This window comes from Mastigoproctus giganteus, chromosome 13 (assembly GCF_048544385.1).
Source record: "Mastigoproctus giganteus isolate SK-2022 chromosome 13, ASM4854438v1, whole genome shotgun sequence".
Lineage (NCBI taxonomy): Eukaryota > Metazoa > Arthropoda > Arachnida > Uropygi > Thelyphonidae > Mastigoproctus > Mastigoproctus giganteus.
Window position 1 is genome coordinate 51182494 of NC_143587.1, and position 17654 is coordinate 51200147.

Below are 17654 nucleotides of genomic sequence, written 5' to 3' on the forward strand. Positions count from 1 at the left end.
TTAAAATTTTTATTTGTGTTGTCTCTTGATTGAACTTTCCATAAATGGGTTTTCTCAGTATAGTTCAGAAAACTTTGAATAAATTCTTTGTACATCTTTAAGAGCAGTGGATAAAATAGGTCCCAGTATCGACTAACCTCAGTTTTATGTGTTGGTTTGATCTGAAGATTAATGTATTTTTTCTCAATGTTTTTCCTGCTTACCTTTGTATAGGTAGTTAGATTGCATTTAAAATTGATTATTCCAAAGATTCCTGACCCTAGTTTTGAGTAGTGTGCAATTTATTTAAATTGCAGATTAACTTTTTATTTTATGATTAATTGGGACACTGCTATATAGCAGTGTTTCATTTTTTTAAATAAGTGGCAGATGTCTTTCAGTGACAACAAAGTGTGTTCTTCTGTTAGCATTAAGATCATTACATTTATTAGACAGTTAAAAACCTGCTGGCCAAAAAACACGAGGAGGATGAGAACCTTCCAATTTTTCTTCTTGTTTTTGAAAAATGGGAGGATTTCCTCATTCTATTTTTCAAAGAAAAAGTGTTTACTATTTTATAATTTCAGTGAAAATAATATTATAAACAGTGTAGTAAAGTGGCATAGTAAAAAAAAAAAAAAATTAAACCTAATATGATTGCTTGAAGAATTCAGTTTTGTAGAGTAGATTTACAAAGAGTTCTTTTTTTTTTTTTTTTTTTTGTGTTTAAAAATGGACATACATGATTACAGTTACTAATGAATGTATAAATGTGTCAGAAGAAATTGTACCGTGTTTTTAATTTTCCAGTAGCGTCCTGTGATCATTTTAGGTTTCTTATACATTATCATGATTAGTGGTGTTATTTACAATACTAAGGCCTTGGTCACTGATGATTTTGAGGACTTCAAACCAGGTCCACAGTAGTTGCACCTCATTCATTCAACTGATATGAAAATTTAATTTACTCCACTTCTGTGTTTTGTCACATGAAGCATCATTTTGAAATCAGTATACAGTTGTATGCTTAGTTAGGTATTTCATTAATTACTTATTTTCTTTCATTACACTTCTTATAACTGCATCAGAACACATTACACTAAAAGTGTATTTAAGTACGTTATTGTTATTATTGATATTTTATTTAACAGAGTAAACCAGAAAAATTTATTCTAAATGGGTTTTATTTTAGAAGATTCTAAGGTGTAAAATAAGTTATTTTTTCCTTATGTTGTTTAAAGTTTGAGTAATTGGTTGACGGACCAGTTATATTGATATATTATTGGTCAGTGACATAAACTGATACACTTCCTGAACAAGCTTAAGGTCGTATGTCAGTTTCAGTGAGCATGTTATTAGTGTATTGAGTTACCAGAGTTGCTTTGAAAAATGTATTTTCTTGCTTACTTATAGGCCTGAAAAAACAAAGGTAACTTGTCATTTCATTCTATGAGGATGGTTTTTATAAAGAAATTGATTTCTTGTTCTCTTCTCAGAGGTAAGTTGTAAGAGCTGGCTTACGGTAAACATGAAAAGCTGCTTAGAATTTTAATTTTATGCTTCTTATATGAGCATATGAAATACAAGTGCCATTCTGAAACTAATACCTCCAATTTTTTTTTTTTTTTCATGCTCTTGTGATGTTACAATATGTAATGGTGTCAGGTGAAAATTTAATGTTACCTCCAATATCCTGTAAATTTCAACACTAAGCCAGGTAGCAAGGCTGTAGTATCTGAAAATGAAATGACAGTGGTGTGTGTGTTTTATGAAATCCACAAACATGAATGGTATTACAATCAATAATATGAGTTGAAGGCTGAGAGGACAGAAGATAGTTTTTGACATTAGACCTGACTTTTGTAGATTAATTTTTGGGAAATATATGTGAAGGAAGGCTGTTCTAGAAAACAGAAGTATAAGGGATAAATGAGGAAAAGTTGGTTCTGTGAGTTTGGAGTTGGACAGTGAATGGATGCTGACCCTTTGTGGCACATGTTCGAACTGGTTTGGAAGAGAGTGGAGAAATCACAGATGCCAATTCAGAAGAACGGCCTGCAGGGGGTAGTTATAAAAAAGGCATGCAGCAAAATTGAAAGTCCTGTATAAGTGAAAGGTGTATTATTTGAGTTCCTGAATTCAGAGAACATCTGATGTGTGTACAGTTAGATGTGTCAGAGATGGTGATATTAGTTTGAAGGACATGACAAGATTATGCTATCCTCGCACTGCAGCAAAGTGTGTGGAAATGAAAATTTAATTTACTCCACTTCTGTGTTTTGTCACATGAAACATCATTTTGAAATCAGTATACAGTTGTATTCTTAGGTGTTTCATTAATTACTTATTTTCTTTCATTACACTTCTTATAACCGCATCAGAACATATTGCACTAAAAGTGTATTTAAGTACATTATTGTTATTATTGATATTTTATTTAACAAAGTAAACCAGAAAAATTTATTCTAAATGGGTTTTATTTTAGAAGATTCTAAGATGTAAAATAAGTTATTTTTTCCTTATGTTGTTTTATATGCATTGAAAATAATTTTGAACAATCTGGGATAGTAAATTGTGTGCCAGGTAGGTTCTACCAAATACTGCCCAATCACAAAGAGCAGGAATGCAGGATTGTGCTGATCTTCTGGAGCAGTCTGAGATTGGGCAATGATTTTCTTGATATTGTCACAGAACACGAGACCTGGGTATATCACTATGAACCAGAATCAAAGTAGCAGTATAGTGTGGTGAAAGGAAAATTTCTTCTTCAAGACAATAGTGCTAGACCTCATGTCAGCTTTCTGACATGGCATTGCAGAATTTGGCTGGGCTATTCTGCCACATACTCTACTGTCTCAACCTTCTGCCTTCAGACTTTCACCAGTTTGGCTATATGAAGGATGGCCTTTGTGAGGAACACTTTGCTGGTGACAGTGCTAGTGCTATCATTGTGGCTGTTAGGAAGTGGCTCTCGGAAATGACAACAACTTTTACAACAGGTGGAAGATACATGCTCTGGCTTAGCAGCAGAGAAAATGTATGCAAAGTAGTGGTGCATGTGTGAAAAAATAATTAAGTACCTAAAGACTTGATGTATGTAACATACAGTTTAGATTGGCATGCCTACAATTGTGTCCCAAAAAAAATTTGGATGCACCTTCTGTGGCATCCAAGAAAAAATTTGGAGGCATTATAACTTTAATACCATGTAGCTCATATACAAAGGGTACTAGGAAAGTTTTGCAATACAGCTTTGTTTATTTAATTTTTTCAAAGTAATTTCCTCTACATTCAATACACCTCTCCATCCTCCGAAACCAATCTTTAAACCAGTTCTGCCAAGTTTCACTAGGGAGTAAAGCACACTCGTTGTCCCAAGCCCGTAGAAGGTCCTCATCACTGGAAAACCGCCTCCCTTTTAGCTTCATTTTCACATGCGGGAACAGTGCAAAGTTGCAGGGAGCAAGGTCTGGACTGTAGGGAGGGTGCTCGAGAAGTTTCAGTCCTGTCGTGGTCAAATATTCGGTGCAGGCTTTGGTGCGGTGAGCTGGAGCGTTATCGTGATGGAGGTACCAGGTGTCCATTCTTGATTTTGGCCGCAGGTTCTTCATAGATCCAATGACTTTAGGCAGGCATTGTTCAGTATACCACTTAGCTGTGACTGTCTTCTGCGTGTCCAAAACGACACGTTCCACAATTCCACTCGATTTGAAAAATACAGCTATCATTTTCTTCTTTACAGATCGGGATTTTCTGACAATTACGGGTGTGTCGTCATCATCAAAGACCCAAACTTTGTTTTGAGCCTTGGTCGGCAGATCGTAATAGTACAGCCAAGTCTCGTCACCTGTCACGATGTTGTTCACATACCGAGATTGTCCCTTATCAAACTTTTTTAACATCTCCCGGCACCAAGTCACACGTCGTGTCATCTGCTCTTCAGTCAGTTGATGCGGCACCCAGAGAGAACAAAGTTTCTTCACGTGCAAATGAGCTTGCAGAATCGAACGAATTGCTGGTGCATTTAGGCTCAAAGTATCCTCTATCTGTTGGTAGGTCACTCGCCTGTTTTCGTCAAGCATTTTCCTCACAGCAGTAACGTTTTCCTCCGTAACTGAAGTTCGTGGCCTTCCTGGCCTCTCAGAATCCTCCAGAGTGAAATTTCCCCTTTGGAATTCTCTATACCACCTGAATATCGTTGTACGATGTGGACAATCATCATCTAGTGCAAGAGTCATTTCTTCTAAGCACTGGTCTATGGTTAAACCACGCACGAAATTATACCGCAAAACTGTCCTTATCTCATTTTGTGACCACGATGCCATCGCAAGCACTTTACACTCTCACTACTAATGAATAACTGAGCCCATCGACTTGGCACGGCGGCTACTATGCACGTATGAACATGTCTCAACATGCAGCAACAAGCAGCTTCCTGTGATTCATTGTTGCATCATATTGCAAAACTTTCCTAGTACCCTTAATATTCACAACATTATCATATAACATCCTTAGCAATAAACTTTTAACTGCCATAGGGCCATTATGGCAGGGTCTGGCATTAATTACAGAGTTATCCTCATATACAGGAACTCCCCGACTTATGTAAGGGTTGCGTTCCGTGGAACGCAACCCTTACGCAAGTTGCTGAATTGATTGAATCAAAAAAGAAATGTTCAACGAACATGTAAATAGAATTATTTATTGTATTTATTCATTTCTTTATCTCGTGTGCAGGAAAAATTACAAGAGCGTGCAATTTAAAAAAATTTCAAAATTAAAATTCAAAAAAAGAGAGGAGACGGGCCTAACATCAGTAAGTTTTAGCTCTTGAGCATCGTTACCAGAATCAACGTCTTCAGCTGATAAGTATGCCGCTGCGGAGGTTGAGGGCTGTGGAGATTTACAAGGGGTTAGCCGCTCAACCTTATGAAAGAACATATTAATGGATGACTGGACGGTGGCTTTTTTCTTTTCATTGTAGATTTCTTTGTAGCAAGCAAGCATATCATTCGCCCCTCGGTGCCTCTGTAGCCAGGTGGGAAGGAGCAGTAGTGCGTAGCACATGCTTCTTGATTATACTGGGGTTCGAGCCCATCACCACCAAATACGGAGGATGCAGAAAGGTCAGGGAATGACCACTGCATATTCCTAGAGCAATGTGGCCTTAGTTGCTAATGCTCGTAAAAACCAAATAACAACAACAACATTCACCCCTCTGTTAACTTTTAAGAATCGTTCGCTGTCAGGATTCATCTTCTCAAACCTCTCCATTGCCGATGCAATTTCACAAAATGCCATTGCAATCTCTCTGGTGATGAAGCATCTCATCTCCTCATTTGATTCATTTTGAGCTTCGTCAGCATTTTCTTCTTTCACTATTGCTGCCTGCAAGTCAATAAGTTCTTCGTTAGATAATTCCTTCTCGTCCTCTATTAACTCTTCCATGTCTTTGACATCAATGTCCAACTGAAGTAGCTCTGCAACCTCTTCATATGGTTCGTCTTTTTCAAATCCTTCAAAGCCTTTTACGTGCCGTGGGCATATTTTCTTCCATGCGGCATTTAAACAACTTTTAGTAATTTCCACCCAGGCCTTATTAAGATGGCGTGGTAAATATTTTAAAATTTCCAAAAGTCTCTTAACGTAAAATTTTTCTCATCGTCTACTGCAGACAATACCTGAGCAAATGTTGTATGCAAATAGTATGCTTTTGAATTCGAAATAACACCCTGATTCATAGGTTGGATGAGTGAAGTCGTGTTTGGCAGTAGAAATATGACTCTCACATTCAAATTGAAATCATCTAGATGCGTAGGATGCCCAGGAGTATTATCTAATAGAAGCAAAATCTTGAAAGGAACGTTATTGTCTTTACAATATTTTTCAACCTCGGGAATGAAGCAGCATTTAAACCAATCCTCAAAGAGAGATATTGTTATTCATGCTCCCTGGTTCGATCGGAAATCCGTGGGTAGGGCGACTTTATTGATGCCTTTAAATGCACGAGGATTTCCAGAATGATACACAAGCAGTGGTTTTAATCTGTAATCTCCCACTGCATTAGCCCCAAGCAAGAGCGTGGCTCTGTCTCTTAATGCCTTGAAACCTGGCATTGTATTTTCCTCTTTGGCAATGTATGTTTGATCTGGCATTTTTTTCCAATACACAGCAGTCTCATCAACGTTAAAAATTTGCTGTGTTGAATAGCTGCCTTCATCGATAATTTTTTTTCAACACATCACAAAATTTCTCTGCAGCTGCAGAATGTGCAATGGCAACTTCACCACATGCTTTAACGTTGTAAAAACCAGCATTCTGGCATTCCCCTATTAATAGGTTCACCCTATTAAACCACCCACAAACTTAGTTTGGGGTTCACCATACTTATCCTTAATACCTTTATAAATACTTGTTGCTTTTGCTTGAATGGTCATTAGACCCAGGGGCACTCGCTTCTGAATCTGATTTTCCATCCATATTATTAACAGCTGTTCCATCTTCAATATAGCACCTGAACACTGTTTTGTGATTACTGTTGATCTTAAGTGCATCAATCCTTTGACATGTTCTTTTGTACATGCACTGTCCTTTAAAATAGTATTTACTGTTGAAGCAGCGAGACCTAATTCCCTTTCAATAGATGACAAACTTTGTCCTGCTTCGTACTTAATAATTTTCATCTTCATTTCTAAACCAATTTTGTTTCGTTTCCTGGCACTATCACCACTTGCACTTTCCGTTGATCCCCTTTCCTTCATCATTTTAATACGTAAATAGGAATGAACAGAAGTTTCTGAAAATTTGTTTTTTATATGATTGAAGATTTCAGTGAAGGGGAACACATTTCACCATAATAGTGTAAAAACCCACACAATTGCAGTTATTGGTATTATCGCAAATGCAATAGGATCGAGTTTACGACCCGTTTATAATTAGATGCACTAACCGAAAAGCCCAATAAACCAGAAAGTGCGAGTTGTTTTTATTGTTTTTTGGTAGTGACCTCCAGAAATGTGTTTTAGAAAAATATCACAAAGGCGTTCAACATTGATTCTTATAACAGAACATATGATAATGATGACAGTATAGTGCAATTTCCATTATGAAAATGACCTTTTAGAGAGATAAATAGCTTAGTTATATAGCGAAAATTTCAACTGTTTAGGCCTTGGAACGAATTACCAAAAAAAACCAATGTGTTATTGGGTTTACATTACGATTTTTCATGATACTTCCATTGATTCCTATGGGATACAAAATACTTTTCCATGATTTTTTTAAGTTTGTACTGGCTGGCAAAAACTTACATAAAGTTGAATTTCTGTAAGTAGAGTATTACTTAAGTCGGGGAGTTTATGTGGTATTATTTATAATTTACAAATATTTAGAACTACGAATAACCTTCAGTTAGCTAATGATGACAGAAATGCTAAAGTCAACCAAAAAGGTTTTGAATAAAAGAACAGATAAAATTGAAAGTTCAAATTTCAATTACAAATGAAAAAAGGGAAAATGCCCTTCTTTCATTTGGAAGAAAATTTTGAAAGTAAATGGGTAGGAGCGTTTGCCATCAAAACCTAGAGCAGTGAGTTCTCATCCCAAAATGTATCTTGGATTGGTGAATTTTGAAAATTTCTACCATGGATTTGTAAAATAAATGCAGCTATAAATGATAACAATAAATCTTTCATGGATCAGAAAGATATTTCCGTGAACCACTAGTTAAGAAACTCATGTTTCATAAAAATGTATCACAAGTAAAGCTAAAGTATGTTGTGTGATGGAATTGTAGTTAGTTAATACTGTAATTCAGTAACAATCATTTATTGGTAAAATTAAAATCAATTTTTTTGCATTCAACTCCAATCATACTCATTATGAGTTATGCACCAACAGATAAATGTATGTGGCTGCAGAAATAGTTATATTATTTATAATTATTTTATTACACAGTTGAAAATGTGATGCAACCTTGATAACGGCGCCTCTGTAGCCAGGTGGGAAGGAGCAGCAGTGCGTAGCACACGCTTCTTGATTAGACCGGGGTTCGAGCCCGTCACCACCAAATACGGAGGATGCGGAAAGGTCAGAAAATGACCACTGCATATCCCCGGAGCAATATGGCCTTAGTTGCTAATGCTCCTAAAAACCAAATAACAAACAAACAAACAAACAGCAACCTTGATATAATGTGGGTATTGAGGGATAACAGTAACATCCACATTATAAGAAAAATTTAAAATTAAATATTTTTTTATTCATATATGTAAATAAATATTGGATTTATTTGTTGTGCCAGGTGGAGACATAATTGATTGGAGACAACTTGCCCGATATGGCTGAGGCCAGAAGGGTTTACATCACATCACATCACAGATCATTGAACTACATCTCAGGAACACATGGTGTTCATAAATTGAGAGATTACTCTATCTGTATTGTATATATATTGTGTATTTCCTATGAATAAATTTAATTTTTGATTAACCAGCATCCTGTTGTATGTTATCTGAGGTAATCTGTACAGTAATACCCCGAAGTTACGCGATAGGTGGGTCCGACGAAAATCGCGTAAGTCGAATTCGCGTAAGTCGGGGTACAACTTTGCATATAAATACATATAAATTTTGCTTGATTGGGTCCAAGGACTAACAAAAACACTAGTTTAGAAGAAAAATATTAATAAAATTGCAGTTATTTATGCATATTAATACAAAATATGTATTAAAAAAACAAATGACTTACGTTAAAAAGTTATTTCGATGTCGATGGCTTCATAAAATCTAACAAATTCGTCTGACGACACAGCGCGTTCTTTTTTTTCATGCAGAATTTCTTCGTAGCAAGCTAATAATTTTTTTTATTCCTTGCTTTGTAGCTATAACGCGTTCTTCGTTGGAGTCTATGTTTTCTAAAATTTTTAAGCCCTTTACAATTGAGCCCTTTTCAGTTTTCAACCTGTCAAGTTTGCAATTGTCATGTGCTTTTCGCCGTTGCTTCATTTAGGCCTGTAGCACGTGCAATATCACATGGTCTTTCATTTCGCTCAAAGCGTTTCACAATTTCATATTTTTTCTCTATCGACAGAGGCCGACTGGCCATGAGCCTTGCGCAGGAATCGTAAAGAGGAAGTTGTTCTCGCCCGGACCCGCATAGGACATAGTCATTTGACTCATTCGTTTTTGCTGAGGGCTGATGACCCTCCTATGTGTGAGTCCTGTGGCACAATTTTATCAATTAGACACATTTTAGTTGACTGTCCAGATTTTAGCAATATCCGTTTTACCGCTTTTAACCATCTGACTGAGCCTTATACACTCAGTCAGATTTTATCCGACAATGACAATGTGTCTGCTATTTTTAGCTTTTTGAAAGCAATAAACGTTTTTAATCGTATTTAAAATTTATGTTATTATTATTTCGTTTATTGATTTATCATTGTAATTAGATCTGGACACGGTGGCCTAATTAATTAGGTCACTGAGATGTTAAATTTTTATATATTACCTGGTCTTGGCGCATTATAGCCTTAGATGCTAATGCGCCAATAAAACCAAACCAAACCAAGCCATGAGCCTTACCGGGGAAACCCCGGTGGGCCAGTGTGATTTTGGCCATAAACCATAGTATGAGGCCACTATAAATTTTCCCGGGTAAGAATTTTTGACCCAGTCCGCCTCTGTTTATCGATAATTGCTTTTCTTTTTCTCTCTGAATCTGCAGTGTCTTCACCAGGACGCTTCCTTTTCACACCTTTTAATTAAGTATTTTACTCATTTTTAGGGAATAAAGCACAATTACAAAACGAGGAGGCACGCTTGATACGCATAAACAAAGCTGCGCTCATGTAGCAACTGAATAAACAACACCATAAAGGCAGAGATACGCTATTAACACCTCACATTTCTAGGGGTTACTACCATAAAACAATAAAAATCCAGTTGCGTTTCTGCTAGTGAAATCTGTTATAAACTGGTAGTAAACTCGATCTAATTGCATTTGCGATTATACCGATAACTGGAATTGTATTGGTTTTTACGTTATTATGGTGAAATGTGTTTCCCCTTCACTGATATAAAAAACATAAAAGCAGCAAAGTTGAATTTTGTTCATCTTTCGCTCTCATTCTCCGGCGTCGCACCGTATATCGATAACATATGAAAAACGACCTTGAAGATAGTGGGCGGCAGCGTTGCCAAACGAAAAATCAAGAACCGCGTAACTCCGAGTTCGCGTAAGTCGGGGTATTACTGTATTTTGTAATTTTAATATTATTTAATATTATTTCAGTTTACATAGTTATTTTGTCTTGTGTTATTTAGTTTCTTATAACAGAGGGCATCTATCCAGCAAAAATTCACTGGTCTATGGAAAAAGTACATCAATAGCAGTATGACACTTTGCCTAGGATATGCTTCATGGTAATGATATGAATCTTTGCCCAGGATAACCTCCTGTATTTATTACAGAAGAAAATATTGTCTTGGTAGACAACAGCATCATCAGGGTGCAGAATAGTGTACAGCAGTTCATGATGCAACCAGAGAGCTAGGTATCAGTAATGGGTCAGCCTACACCATCATCTGTGATAGATTACAACACAGGCAGTGCTATTCAAATTGGGTTTGCAAATCATAGGAGTTAACCTTAATTGTTTAGGACCATTTTTAGGGCAAACAGAAATGTTTGTGAATGATATTATCTGTAGAATGTAATGCAATATGAGAAGGAAGGAGATTACTTCTTGGATTGTAAAATGACTCTGGATGAGATATCATGCACTTTGAACCAAGAGAAAGCATGCAGTTGAAACGTTAGTCATCACCCAAAGAAGAAATTCCAGACTTTCAAAACCATTGGGAAGGTTATGTCCTTTTGACTTGGGATTGCTGTCATGCCATTTCATGCGTTGAAGTGAAATCGAGTAGACTCTCGATTTTCCGGGATAAATGGTAAAAAACAAATCCCGGATAATCAATTTCCCGGTTAATCCAAAAATACAAAAGTCCCCGACGTACGTAAGAGATACGTTCCAGGACTTCTTACTTCGTCGAGTTTTACGTAACTCGGGAATGACTAATAACGTATTGCTACTATATTATTATTGACATATCTGAATTCCGTGTGATACTTGTTAATGTTTGGCCATTTTGATACATCCTTATTATAATGATTTCTTAGAGATTTAACAGATGCACCGTTTTCAAACTTTTGAATAATTTCAAGTTTTTATTTAACTGAAATCACAACTCTTTTGCGTTTGCCCATCATTTTTGCAATTTCTAAACAAAAAAAAAAAAAAAAATACTATAAAAAAAAATTCCAACATCCCTGACATAAATAACGAAACAAAATTTGTCCTTTTGCGCTGCAACGGAACACAACAATCGACGCAACGCACTAAAACAAACTAAACATTTGGTCTTTTCTTTCTTTTTTTTTTCTTTTTTTTTTTGAGCGGCAGGTGTGAAGACAGTGGGGATTGCAAGATAATAGGTACACTAATCTCCCAATGACGACTTATAATGCCAGTTCTTGTCGCTTATTAACGACTTGCAAAATATCTGTTTATACCTATTCTAGTTATTACTTAAATTTTTTGATTTCTGATTGATTATTTTATTTATTTTTTTAATTTGGAGTCTTGAAGTGTCCCGGTTAATCGAGAGTCTGCTGTAGTTAGTTCATAATTGTGCACAAATCCTAAAAGTTGATCTGTGAACTGGCATCAAAAACAAAAAGACCCAGATGGTTGACTGGCAGTGACATTTTTGTTACAGAGCAATGTGTGACTATGTAGGTTCAGCACACTGTGGCATCCATCAAGGGGAATGGTTACCATGCTCCATACTGGCTTGCAGTTTTCATATTTTTTGGAAGACAAAAATGATCTGGCAGGAGATTGATTACAAATGGATGTTGAAGGGAAGGAAGCTGCCCATTTGCAGCAGCTTGCTTCACTTCATCAGCTCAAAAATCATTCGATTGACAGAAAGCAAATGACTTTTGAGCTGGCATTAAAAAATTTGGTCTACAGATAGGATAAATGCCAAACAGTATTTTTAAAGAACTTTTCATAGTTATTGATGAAAAAGTAAAATAACTTTTTTTTTTACTTATTAGCATTAATATTAGTAGAGGAATATGATGCAAGAAAGCAAGCTTATGCAGCATCAGCCAAAAAAAAAAAAAAAAAACCCTCCCATTTCACCCCTCCATTCGTTCCAAATGCCTGTCCAGCTGAGCCTTAAATTTATTTAGGCTATCAACTTTCACAGCAAAAGATGGAAGTCTGTTTCACCAATCAACTACCCACTGGTCAAAGGCAAACTTCCACACATCTCTTCTACAACCGGCTTTTTTCAATTTGAATCTACGTCCCCTCAGGTTCTTAATCTGAGCAAGAGCAATGGGTTGAGCAAGCATCCAGCTTGCTCAACCCATTCAAGGCCTTATACACCTCAATCAGATCACCTCGCAGTGCCTACTCTCCAGGCGCTGCAATTTGCAGAACTTAATCTTGTTGCCCTTCTTTGTACTCTTTCTAGCAACTCTACACCCTTTCTAAAATGAGGCTTCCAGACCTGTACACTCTTGATTAGACCGGGGTTCGAGCCCGTGACCACCAAATACGGAGGATGTGGAAAGGTCAGGAAATGACCACTGCATATCCCCGGAGCATTATGGCCTTAGTTGCTAATGCTCCTAAAAACCAAATAACAAACAAACAAACAACAGACCTGTAGGTGTGGCATGACCATTGCTCTGTACAATGGGATAATCACCTCCCTGTTTGTTTGTTATTTGGTTTTTAGGAGCATTAGCAACTAAGGCCATATTGCTCCGGGATATGCAGTGGTCATTCCCTGACCTTTCCGCATTCTCCATATTTGGTGGTGACGGGCTCGAACCCCGGTCTAATCAAGAAGCGTGTGCTACGCACTGCTGCTCCTTCCCACCTGGCTACGGAGGTGCCTCACCTCCCTGTCCCTGCTAACAAAATTCCTATATATCGTTGACAAGACCCCATGATTTGCCCTGGCAGCCTGTCTACACTACTCAACAAACTTCATATTTCACTGCAAAATTACCTCCAGGGCTTTTTCACTTTCTCCTTCCCTGAGTGTAGTACCACGTAGTTGGTACGTTTCTCTTGGGTTATTGCTGCCCATATGCAATACCTTGCATTTGTCAATGTTAAATTTCAGTTGCCACTACTCAGCCCATTTGCCCAACTTGTCTAGATCCAGTTGGAGTAGCATACTATCTTTACTGTTGTTAACAACCCTGCCAACCTTTGTATCATCTGCAAACTTGGACGTTAATCCTGATATAGCTTTATCAATATTATTGATGAATACACAAAACAACAATGGGCCCAGCACCGAACTCTTGGGAACTCCACTAAATTGTCCATGAAGAGCAGTGTCCATTGATTAACACTCTGTCGTCTCCCATTGAACCATCCCTTTATCCATTGTTGCAACTTACCCTTAATGCCATACCTCTCCAATTTGTACAGCAATCTTCCATATGCAACAGTATCAAAAGCTTTCCTGAAATCCAAGTATATGATATCAAAATTATTTTTGACATTCAGTTCCTTTGTGACCACATCATAGTATCCAATCAGATTGGTCAGACAAGACCTCCTTTTAATAAACTCATGCTGTGTCTTAACTATTACTGCAGTCTTGTCTAGATGATCCTGCAATGCTTCTTTAACCAGTGACTCCATTATTTTCCCCGGAACACAAGTTAAACTAACGGATCTATAGTTACTTGTGTCACCTTTTGAACCCCTTTTGTGAATTGGTGATATCTATGTTAAGTCTATGTTAAGTGGTCCAATCTGATTCACACCTCCAGTCCATAGGGACCTTCCCTGAGTCCAAGGAAGCTCTTTATTATGGCTAAGGGTTTGCTTACTTCCTTTGCTGCCTCCTTTAATATAACTGGATAGATCCTGTCCACCCCAGGTGCCTTCCTTATGTTTAACTTCAACAATTTCTCTTCCACTTTGCTCTCAGTTATTACAAAATCATCTAGCTCACTGCCAGATTTTAATTCAATTCTGGCATTCCCCTCCCTGAATAACTCCATGTGTGAATGTAGATGCAAAATACTCATTCAGTTTATCAGCTACCTAAGCATGATCATCACTAGTCAACCCATCTATGTTAAGTGGTCCAATCTGATTCATCCCTTTCCTTCTAGAATTTACAATAAGTAAACTCTAGAAGGAAAGGGAATAAGTAAATAATTATTCTTTCTCAAAGAGTTCTTTACTTATTTACAATAAGTAAATAATGAAAGAACTCTTTGTTGTGTTTCTTTGCATCCTTTGCCAAAGATTTCTCATAATCTGCCTTCGCCTTTGTGACTTGATTATAGACAAACTTATATCTGCCATAGGCTTCTGTCACCTGATAATTTATCTGCATCCCATACATTTTTCTTCTCTGCCATGAGCCTCATTAATTCATCTGACATCCATTTAGGCCTGAACCTTGAACAGTATTTCTTATTTGGAATGAAAAGCCTAGTAGCCTCCAAGATTAATTCCTGAAGCCTTCCCATTTAGAATTCAATGTTGGTAACATCATCAGTTGATCCCACTGTACAAAATTTAAAAACTGGCTGAGACCCCTGTAGTCACCTTTACGAAAGCAAAAGCCCTTCCCGTTAGCCTTGATGGTAGTTACATCTTTAAGTAATTCACATATTAGTACATTGTGATCACTGTCACAGAGTGGTTCCTTTATTTGCAAATTCTTAATGCATGAATAATCACTGCTGATAATCATATCAAGAGTATTACTCTCTCTGGTTACCTCTTGAACATGCTGCTGTAGAAAAGTCATCCAATAAATAAATTATAACTTTTATAGTTTTCATTTCACTTTTCCTTTTAGAAAGGAAAATAGTTATACAGTAAACTGTCAAAATAACGGCATCTTAGATAGCGGAATATTCGAGTTAATAGCACATTGAGATTGGATGTTTACATACAGCACAGTCTTGCAGTGCCGAAAAAAGAAAATGGCAAGTTGCGTGATTATTTTATTTGTTTACGTTAGCCATTTTGAAAGTGAATTCTCTACTGATATCATGGATTATACCACTGTTTTACATTTATTTTAAATTAAAAACCCTTCACTATGGCTCCAAAAGTTAATAAACCTCATACAGAGAAGAAAAGAACAGCATTAACAAACATGACAAACTTGATATAATAAAAAAAATAGAATGGGGGGTGTAAATAGGAGTGTATTAATGGCAGAATATAACATTGGATCGTCAAGGTTGTATGATATTAAACATTCAAATCACAAACCTTTAGAATTTACTGCATGTTCGGAAAGTAACAATTAGATAGCTGATAGAAAAAGTTTACGCAAGCCAAAATTAGAAACCTTAGATAAAGTGTTCCATGAGTGGTTTTTATTAAAATGATCAGAAGGTATGGCTATATCAGGGTCAATGATTATTGCCAATGCAAAAGATTTTAAAGAAAAAATGGGCATTGATACAACAATTGCTTTTAAGGCATATATGATGCAAGAAAGCAAGCTTATACAGCATCGGTCAAAAACAAAACTTCCCATTTCACCCATCCATTTGCTCCAGATGATTGTCTAGTTCTGCCTTGAATTTATTTAAGCTATCAACTTCTACAATGATAGATGGAAGTTTGTTCCAGCAATCAACCACCTGCTGGTTAAAGGCAAGTTTCTGCACATCTATTCTACAACTGTTTTTTCTCAATTTAAATTTATGTTCCCTCAGGCGATTAATCTGGGGAAAAGGAAGAATCCCATCAGCATTGAGCTTGCTCAAACCATACTCAAGGCCTTATACACCTCACTCAGATCACCTTGCAGGTGCCTAGTCTCCAGACACTGTAATTTGCAGAACTTAAGCCTTTCTTTGTAAGAGCAACCCTTTGTTCCATTCACTAATCTTGTTGCCGTTCTCTGTACACATTCCAGCAACTCTACATCCTAAAATGAGGCCTCCAGACCTGTATACAGTACTCAAGGTGTGGCCTAACCATTGTCTTATACAAGGGGATGATCACCTCCTTATCCCTGCTAGAAAAATTCCTGTATATCATTGACAAAACACTATGAGCTACTCTTGCAGATTGTTACCCCCCAGGTCCTTTTGATTCTCTAACACCCTGAGTAGTACCACACAGTTTGATATGTTACTCTGGAGTTACTGCTACCTATATGCAGTACTTTACATTTGTCAATGTTAAACTTATGTTGCCACCTTTCAGCCCATTTGCTCAACTTTTCTAGATCCTGTTGTTGGAGCGTACTGTCATTAACAACTCTGCCAACCTTTGTATCGTCTGCAAATTTAGACATTAAGCTTGATATACTTTCAACAATATCATTAATAAATACAGACAATGATTAATGAAATTAATGACAATAATCTTACAGCTAACCAAATATACGATGCTGGCAAAACCAGTCTCTACTGGAAATGTTTGCCTCAAAAACATTGGCATGTTGCAAAAAAAAAAGTGCAAGTGGTTTTAAGCAAAATAAAGAAAGAGTGACAGTTCTTATGAGTGGAAATGCATTGGGCCAACACAGAATTAAGCCTTTAGTAATTTGTAAATACCATCATCCATGAGCCTTTGCTGATGACTTATAAAGCCCAAAAAATGCTTGGATGGAGAAGGAAATTTTTCAAGATTGATTCACTTTTGAATTCATTCCAGCAGTTCAAAAAAATTGGAGTCTGCTGATAATTTATAATCATCTCATACATCTTTCTTCTCTGCTACTAAGGCCAACATCAGATTTTGCTCTGTGCCCTGAACATCACCTGTTTTTGTTGGTATAAAAAGCTTAGTTGCTTCCTCAACATTTCCCATTTAGCATTTATATTTGTTAAAGTTGCCATTTGGTTTTACTGAAAGGAACTAATATGATCTCTCTTAAGACCATTTTAGTTCCCCATGAGAAAACAAAAACTCTTCTCCTTTCCCTTTATAGTAGTTAGTTCTTTAATTCCTACTTTGCTATATACTGTGATCAATGCTTGCTGGTGGTTCCTTTATTTGAAGATTATTAATATCTGCTGGATCTTTACTGCTAACCAGGTCGAGAATATTTCTTTCCCTTGTGGCATATCTAACATGCTGTGTAACAGTGCAGCAATTCCAGAAATGCCTGACTACCCTAGGTGAGTCACCAATGCACAAGTTCCAGTTAATCTTTGGAAAATTAGTCTCCCATAAATAAGACATTCTGATTTGCTGTTCCATTATATTTGTCTGTAAAGGTGTTCATTACACCTTCCTAATTTTATCTTTGTTTCGCAGTGCTCACGATACACCTTATTGATTTACTGTAGTCATTTACTGGATATGTCTTGCCCCTTGTGTACACATTGCATTCATTGTATAGATAATTGAAATAAATTACCTTCCAAAATGACCAAGGTGGAAAGTTTGGCAGTATTCAAGTCAGAACTGGGTAACCTTCTCGCATTGGGAATAGTATAAATAATTGGGAAATTTTATTCCTAGTTGAATAGTCAATGTGGGAGTACAGCAGTATACACATTTTAGTAGACTGTGGGTCAAGACCATATGACCAGTAAATATAGTTAAAATATTCTTGGAAATTACTGGTTGTAAATTCCACCGA

The 17654-nt window shown here is 36.7% G+C and overlaps 1 protein-coding gene across 1 annotated transcript in view; it reads left to right on the forward strand.

The window, feature by feature from the left end:
• Positions 1 to 1417: 1417 nt before the first annotated feature.
• The window catches only part of LOC150076040 (glycosyltransferase 8 domain-containing protein 1-like), a 48394-nt gene continuing 32157 nt past the window's right edge, over positions 1418 to 17654 (forward strand). Inside the window, exon 1 of the mRNA XM_090387242.1 lies at positions 1418 to 1477. Within this exon, the coding sequence (XP_090243368.1) occupies positions 1429 to 1477 (49 nt within the window). The 5' untranslated portion in view covers positions 1418 to 1428. The remainder of the gene's footprint in view (positions 1478 to 17654) is intronic.